The 8796-nt window shown below is 42.8% G+C and overlaps 1 protein-coding gene across 1 annotated transcript; it reads left to right on the forward strand.

The window, feature by feature from the left end:
• The first annotated feature begins 908 nt into the window (after positions 1–908).
• s1pr5b (sphingosine-1-phosphate receptor 5b) lies at positions 909–6357 on the forward strand. Its single transcript, XM_038979308.1, has 3 exons — positions 909–981; positions 2558–3189; positions 3352–6357. Exons 2-3 carry the CDS (start codon positions 2883–2885, stop codon positions 4278–4280), a joined length of 1236 nt encoding a protein of 411 aa, XP_038835236.1. The 5' UTR covers positions 909–981; positions 2558–2882; the 3' UTR covers positions 4281–6357.
• Positions 6358–8796: the final 2439 nt, after the last annotated feature.

An 8796-nucleotide genomic window follows, 5' to 3' on the forward strand; every position in this document is an offset into this window, starting at 1 on the left:
CACCCACACACACGTGAATGATATATGCTTTAAGCCAGACATCCCAATCATGGGACATTACATTACAGTGGTTGGCCGGGCACTCTCAGTGTTAACAGACCTCTTTCAATCTGTAGCCATGTTCTGTTCTGTTCCAACAGACATGGTTCAATCTGTAGCCATGTTCTGTTCTGTTCCAACAGACATGGTTCAATCTGTAGCCATGTTCTGTTCTGTTCCAACAGACATGGTTCAATCTGTAGCCAATGCCTGGAGCGGTTTGGCAGGTGATAACACATAGCAGGTCTGAGCATGTTACTAGCACTACTGACAATCTCTGGAATTAGGCTAGTCTATAACACTACATAAACATTGGGATTTTATTTACACTTCCAGATGATGTTAACAGCGACTACTTACTATAATCAAGCCATCGAGATACAACTGTTTCCTGTGTTCTGTCTCCATGAAACAAGCACCCTAATAAATTATCAAATGAGTATTAGACTATAGAATCCAGCCATATGTTCTCTGGGTAAATTCTATGAATCCTATTTCTATGGCCCAAAAAAATCAACGAACCACAATACCACGAATCTTCAACAATATGCTATTCTCTTGCCCCCTCACTTTTCCCTGCCTGTACTGCTTGCTCCCTGTATTTTTAAAAGTTGAATTGAGTCCAAAAACATCCATGGATAATGTAGAGAGAGAGAGAGAGAGAGAGAGAGAGAGAGAGAGAGAGAGAGAGAGAGAGAGAGAGAGAGAGAGAGAGAGAGAGAGAGAGAGAGAGAGAGAGAGAGAGAGAGAGAGAGAGAGAGAGAGAGAGAGAGAGAGAGAGAGAGAGAGAGAGAGAGAGAGATTGGGCTAAGACCAACCCCCCTGGATGTTTCATGTTAGGTTCTGCTGCGCCGGTGTCTTGCTTGTCAGTTCTCTTTTGTGCGGTGGTTAGTGTGGATTCTCTTCAGCGCATTGATAATATCGCTCCACATAATATTCAAGGTAGGTTTATTTCATATCTGTATTCACAGATGCAATGTCGAAGTGCTGGTCTATGTTAATAGAAAGTGTTTTACCAATACGCGGTCATTGGATGCGTTGCTTTTACGCGCTCGAATTGCGTCTTTATGTCTGTTGGGAAAGATAAGGGTGTCTGCAGTGTGCTGAATCTCTTCTCAGAACATGTTTTGAATTCGGTTTCATCCAATTTCACTTTCTGTTTATTAGATTTCGTTTGACATGTATGTAGCCTATGCCATTTTGTGTGGAATGCACAGGCCGTTAACTTATTTTTGGTCTGTGGACCGTGGGAACTTTACAGACCATGCACATTCCAATGAGACGTTATTGGGGTAATCAGCGTACGGCAATTAGGCTGAATTTAGACAGGCAGTCCAATCTTTTGACCAATTAGATCAGTTCTGAAAAAGATCTGATGTGATTCGGGTAATTACCGGTCAATGGGCTGAATTGGAAATGTAGGCATATGAGCACAAGACGTTGAAAATACGTCTTTGAACCAATTTTGCTTAGTGGGATGTGATTCCATGGCAATGGAACTGTCACTATCATATTTTTAAGAACAGTTACAGATTAATCTATATGTATCCTATTATATCCAGGCTATATTGTGGAATTTGTGTAGGCTAGGCATTTGTTGTTGCTTGTTTGAAACACAGAAATCCTTTTAAATGTAGTATTCTAATTCCTAGCAATTCTATAGTTTGAACCTTGAAACTTCAAGTTTGTTGCCCCAATTTCATTGGCTACAGATTAGATTTGAGTTAACGTTTCCAGACAAGACCATTTAAACAATCTTAACATATGACTCAAGGCAAGAAAAAAATCCATTCTCAAAACACAAGACTCAAAGGAATGCGACCCTTGATCACACTTAATGGTTTTCTTACATAAACATGATCTGATCAAAGACATTCTCCACTCTGGTTTCGATTTCTTTTGACAAGACATTATTTATGAAAGTATATGCATTCCAGATTAAATTCCATACATTCTACACTGATTTCGTTCTGGAAACATGAGCAACATACATTTACTCCAACCTACTGACATTTCACCCCGACTGTGCTATGACGAAGTTGGCAGGTGAAAGTGTCTGCGTGTGCCAACTTTACCCACGCGCTGTTATGACGCTGAATGTCTAATATCGTTAACATGATTAACTCACTCTTTAAACATAATTAAGGTAGTTAAGGAAAGAGCTTGAAACATTTCACATGGCCTCTTTAGGTACTCGCTAACTCAGTCAAAACTTTTACACCAAGTGGTGTTGTCACTGTGTGTTTTAAACTAAGCGCATGTGTCGCTATCTCAATGTCGACTCTGCTCCACACTTCCCATAAGCCCAATGTTTTAATGAAAAATGAATCACTATATAGCAAACGTTTTAGGGCAACGAATTAAAGAGTGCATTCAATAGACTAATTTAATTAAAATTAAAATGTAGATAAATGTTTTGAGTTATTTTATATTTGTTTGTTTATTTGTTTTTCATGATGTATTTGTAATTAGTCATACTGTTCTCACCCTAATGTCCTCTGTATTATTTAATTCACAGGAGTTGGACAATAAGCGGCTCAGTCAAGACCCCTCCAAACAGAGCACACGAGCACCCCCTAGTGGTAGTGACAAGCATAACACCTGTGATCAGATACGTGGGGAAATAGAACCTGGCTCAGCTGCAACGAACATCTTCTTGTCTATTGGATTATAGTTCTGTCATTCTATGGAGCGAAACTCACAGAGAGCCCCCATACCAACTGGTATTGATCGGTAACTGAAGCATGACACGTTCAACTATGCGTTAATTAATACCTAGAATAAGGTATTAAAGAGTCAACCAAAGAGTTCACTAAAGAAGACTTAACCAACTGTAAAGAAGCATGGAGATGGAAGCCTCCCGTGCTGCCTACGCTGGGGCCTTCCCCACTGAATCTATAGACTCTCTGCCCATCAACACCTCCTCTCCAAGCCTGCTCCAATTCTTCTGGGATTACCAGAACAATGACGTCATTGTGACCCACTACAACTACACAGGCAAGCTCCAGACAGACCGGTATCGTGAGGGGTTAAAACCTGAAGCCATAGCCTTCCTGGTAGTGTGTCTTCTTATCATCCTGGAGAATGCTGTGGTTCTAATAGCCATCTGGACCAATAAGAAGTTCCACCTGCCCATGTACTATCTCCTAGGTAACCGTTGTTGGTTTTGTCCTACATCCACCCCCCTTTCTTCAGAGAACTTTATTACTATGACTATACTTTATATAACTTTAAAAAAATGTTATGTTACAATATAATACCAAAAAAATCCACCATATGCAAATCCATACATTTTCTATTTTTTCTTCCTAGGTAACCTGACTCTGTCGGACCTGCTGGCCGGTGTCACCTACATGGCCAACATCATCATGTCTGGTCCTAATACACTGAGACTAACTCCAATACTCTGGTTTCTGAGGGAAGGAGGCGTCTTTATCACATTAGCCGCTTCCGTCATCAGCCTATTGGCCATCGCTATAGAACGCCACGTTACCATGGTGACAATGAAACCATACCACGGGGCAAAGAAGGGTCGGATGCTGGCTCTGATCGGAGGGAGCTGGGCATTAGCAGGGCTGCTGGGGGTGCTCCCCGTCCTGGGCTGGAACTGTATGGGTCGTCTGGACCGTTGTTCCACGGTTCTCCCGCTCTACGCCAAGTCTTACATCCTGTGCTGCGTGTCCGTGTTCAGCGGTGTGCTCCTCGCCATCGTCGTTCTCTACGCCCGCGTCTTCCGTATCGTGCGCACTAACACCCAGCGCCAACGCCTCGGAGGAGCAAAGGGAAGTCTTCGCAAAGGCCTCGCCAGGAAATCCCAGAAGTACATGGCGCTCCTCAAGACAGTCACTATTGTACTCGGCGTCTTCATCGCTTGTTGGTTGCCGCTCTTCCTCCTCCTCGGCCTAGACTCATTCTGCCCTGCCCGCCGCTGCCGACTGCTCCTCAAGGCGGACTACTTCCTGGGCGTTGCCATGGTGAACTCGCTCCTCAACCCCATAATATACACCCTGACCAGCAAAGACATGCGTCGCGCTATTCTAAAACTGCTCTGCCGCCCGTGTCTCATGACCAAGGACGGGCAGGTGAAGAGGATGGGGGTGCCGTTCCTGGAGTGTAGCTTCAGTAAGACGGAGGTGGCAGCGCAGAAGCTGGAAGGCCTGGAGACGACGATCTCCTCTGGGAACATCATCACGGCTCAGTCACCCATAAAGACTCTCTACCCCAAGCTCTTCAAGGTCTAAAGAGCCTAAAGTGGATAGCTCTGTGATGGACAGGGAACTTCCTATAGAACATGGACAACATGAGTGCTCCTGAAAAGCAGGCCTGAGGGACCCTTTGGGCAGCTCTGTGTTTGAGAGAGTAAACCACAGAATTAGGGGCTTTGTCCCTTCAAGTAATTGTATTTCTATGGAGTGAACTTCATATTGAAGTGGTGGACAACAGGAGTGCTCAATATGGCCACCTGAAAACTGCATCACTTCCTGTTTGGCAACTCCACTCCGATGGCCTCCAGCAGACTAGCCTACATCTATAGCTCTCTTCTGGCCAGTGAACTAAGCCTAAGAGCAAACCCTCAAAAAGACAGGTGAATGATCTATGATTGCGACAGATATAGCTACAGGTGTTTTTGATGAGAGCATCAAGTTCAGACATATATCTTTCTTCAGCAAGTCTGTAGTGGTGCACTTGCAGCAATATCACCACATCAAAAGACTGATGTTGTAAGAAGGATGACTAAACATCAAGCCAGGTGGAAGAAATGAAAATGTGAATTAAGCAACTTTTCTTGTATTCACAGAAACCTTCCAGAACTGATTTGCACTAAGTTAACTCTGCATTGAGAGACCATTGAAAGCCGTGGATTAAGATGGGACATTCTGTTCTAGAACTAAGACTGTAAACTGGACATTCCAACCATGTTGAGTTGTTGTGGCGAGTGCACCTCGGTTTACTTCACCCAACGTTTTCTTTGTTGTTGTTTGAAATGCCATAAAGAAGGTATAATATGGACATAATAATAATATGCCTGTGGACACCAGGACTTCGCTGGCTCGAAAGTCCATGTTGTGCCTGTCTGTGTCCCAAATGGCACCCTATTCCCTATATAGTGCGCAACTTTTGACATTTGGGATACAGTCTGAGACGCCGGTTGTGATAACCCCATACAGCTACATACAGTGTGCCCAAACAGAAGCCTATACAGGAAGTGGATGCTGTGTTGTTCACCCACCAGTTGCTCTTTAAAACACAAACACACAATGGAACCCTACGCATGCACCTAAACATTGTGGTACCTGGATGTGGAGGGAGATGCCAAACATAATTAAGATCACAGGATGCTGGTGAGGGGAGGACGGCTCATAATAATGGCTGGAATGGAATAAATGGAATGGTGTTAAAAGTCATATAAACCAAGTGTTTTATACCGTTCCATTAAGTCTGTTTCAGCCATTACTATAAGCCCCTCCTCCCCAATTAAGGTGCCACCAGCCACCTGTGACTAGGATTATAATTTCAGGAGAAAATCTCCACACTGTTTTAGTGGCATTGTAGCTGTAACTGTTGTTCTGAGCTTACTCAGTCAAGTGGAAACTACCTGTTGGTTCCTGATTGGAATTCATATTTTAAATGCCATCACACACACTACAACACAAAAACACTACTATAAGAATGTCACCATGAACCCAACTACCTGCAGCTCTAGTCGGTGATGGACTTCTTCACCAAGCAAAGGACTTCATGCAGTCCTTCGTGTTCCTCTTGTGTTATTGTATCGATAAGAACCATCTGTTGCACTTGGGGGTCTGTGCTTTGAAGACCGTGTTATAACCGATAAAACAACAGATCACAAGGTTACAGGTTACAATCCTAACCTGCTAGTCGTCATCATCCAGCTGCATTGGCTGTTTGGTAACGTTAGACAAGAACGTGCTTGTCAGCTATAAATCAAGATCAAAGTGGGAAGATACACAGATGTATACAGTGCAATTCTAAGTCACAAACCCATTGACACATATGTTATTACTGGCTTTAGAGAGGGTTTTCCTATACAGTCTATGGACCTGAATGTATATTTTTCTACATTTAAACTGGTCATGTCATCTAGCAATTCAAAAATACAACGTGTTCTGTATTCGGATGGATGAATGAGATGGTACACCATACTTTTGTACTGTATGTTGTGTATTGAACAATTTATTTTTGTATTTCTAAAGGAATTTGTTAGGGCTTGTACTTTGTACTGTAAAGTATATGCTTTTTGTACTACAGGGAAAAGGTTCTACCATGATTAAAACAACTGTTTTCTGACAAATCTGATTATGAAGTTGGTGTTCACTCTCCAGGATTATGCATGCACAGGTGTACAGTGTCTTCAGAAAGTATTCAAACTCCTTGACTTTTTCCACATTTTGTTGTTACAGCCTGAATTTAAAATGGATTAAATTGAGGTTTTGTGTCACTGGCCTAAACACTGGCCTCATAATGTCGAAGTAGAATTATGTTTTACTAATTAATTCCAAATTAAAAGCTGAAATGTCTTAAGTCAATAAGTATTTTACTCCTTTGTTATGGCAAGCCTGAATAGGTTCAGGAGTAAAAATGTGTTTAACAAGTCACATAATAAGTTGCATGGACTCTCCAATAAAAGTGTTTAACATGATTTTTGAATGATGACCTTATTTCTATACCCCACACATCTAGGTCCCTCAGTCCAGCAGTGAATTTCAAACACAGATTCAACCACAAAGACCATGGAGGTTTTACAATACCTCGCAAAGAAGGGCACCTACTGATAGATGGGTCAAAATAAAAAAGCAGAGGAAAACCTGGTTGTCTGCTTTCCAACAGACACTGGGAGACAAATTCACCTTTCAGCAGGACAATAACCTAAAACACAAAGCCAAATCTACACTGGAGTTGCTTACTGAGAAGACAGTGAATGTTCCTGAGTGGCCTAGTTACGGTTTTGAATTAAATCAACTTAAAAATCTATGGCAAGACTTGAAAACGCCTGTCTAGCAGTGATCAACAACCAACTTGACAGAGCTTTTAATTGTTTAAAAAAATGTTAACCTTTATTGAACTAGGCAAGTCAGTTAAGAACAAATTCTTATTTACGATAACGGCCTACACCGGCCAAACCCAGACGACGCTGGGCCAATTTTGCGCCGACCTAGGGGACTCCCAATCACAGCCGGTTGTGATACAGCCGGCCGTAAAATATTGTACTATCCAGTTATTCAAAGCTCTTAGAGACTTACCGAGAATGACTCACAGCTGTAATCACTGCCAAATGTGATTCTAACAGGGGTGTGCTTATGTAACTGAGATATTTATGTATTTAATTTTCAATACATTTGCTAAAATGTCTGAAAACATGTTTTCACTTTGTCCTTATGGGGTGTTGTGTGTAGATGGGTGAGAAAAACAACAATTGAATACATTTTGAATTCAGGCTGTAACACAAACTGTAGATAAGTCAAGGGGTATGAATACTTTCTGAAGGCACTATGTGTGTGTGTGCAAACCTGCGTCTACTTGTGCATACGTGCGTTGGCGTGCATGTCCTCCCATTGTGGAGGAGCTGAGTGAGTGAAATAGCATTTCTTAGAAAACTGTGGCAGGAAACAGTCTCAGACCCCCCTCTCCAACATCTGTTAATAACATTGGTCTGGATACTGTATAGCTTCTGACATGATTCAAATATTTCCGTCGTCCAGCTCCTGTCTGACTGACTGCGAACACACAAAGAGCCTATTCTTCAAAGCGAGGCCCCTGACACATGGCCTTCCTGTCTCTCTTAACCTGTTACACCAGGCTCGTATTAATACAGCATCAAACGGGAGGAAAAAAGACTGTAACAGGAAGGGATGACTACCTGAGCTTGCCCAATAAGAAAGGCTTGTTTTCGTGATCCTTGGCAAAAAGTGCGGTGCACTAATGAATACATTAGTTACATGTAGACATAATGAGGGTTGTTTCACCAGGCTGACCCATAATCCCAGCTCGTAACTCATCCAAGGTACACTAGTCTTGTTCTCTGGCAGTGTGTGTCACGCTCTGGCCTTAGATATCTATGTTTTCTTTATATTTTGGTTAGGTCAGGGTGTGACAAGAGTTGGTATGCTAGTTTTTGTATTGTCTAGGCTTTTTGTAGTTCATGGGGTTTTGTAGGTCTAGGTATTTGTATGTCTATGGTGGCCTGATATGGTTCCCAATCAGAGGCTGCTGTTTATTGTTGTCTCTGATTGGGGATCATATTTAGGTAGCCATTTCCCTTTTGTGTTCGTGGGTTCTTATTCTATGTTTAGTTGCCTGTCTGCACTATTCATATAGCTTCACGTTTCGTTCGTTTTGTTGTTTTGTTAGTTTGTTCAGTGTTCTTTCTTTAATAAAAGAAGAATGTACGCATACCACGCTGCACCTTGGTCCGATCTTTATGACGAACGTGACAGAAGAACCCACCACAAAAGGACCAAGCAGTGTGTTAATGAGGAGCGGACATCCTGGGCCCGAGTGAAAGATGAGTGGAGGACATCCTGGACCTGGGAGGAGGTAATGACAGGGGACAAGACCCTGCCATGGAAGCAGGTGGAGATGGCGCAGGAGGAACGGCGATGATACGAGGGGACACGGTTAGCACGGAAGCCCGAGAGGCAGCCCCAATAAAATAATTTTGGGGGGCACACGAGGAGATTGGCTGAGTCAGGTTGGAGACCTGAGCCAACTCCTCGTGCTTACCGTGGGGAGCGTGTG

Source organism: Salvelinus namaycush, chromosome 39 (genome assembly GCF_016432855.1).
Source record: "Salvelinus namaycush isolate Seneca chromosome 39, SaNama_1.0, whole genome shotgun sequence".
NCBI classification, from domain to species: Eukaryota; Metazoa; Chordata; class Actinopteri; order Salmoniformes; family Salmonidae; genus Salvelinus; species Salvelinus namaycush.

Coding starts and splice junctions, on each gene's coding strand:
- s1pr5b (XM_038979308.1), top strand. CDS start 2,883: ATGGAGATGGAAGCCTCCCGTGCTGCCTACGCTGGGGCCTTCCCCACT. Junction 3,190..3,351: donor GCCCATGTACTATCTCCTAG/GTAACCGTTGTT, acceptor TTTTCTTCCTAG/GTAACCTGACTCTGTCGGAC.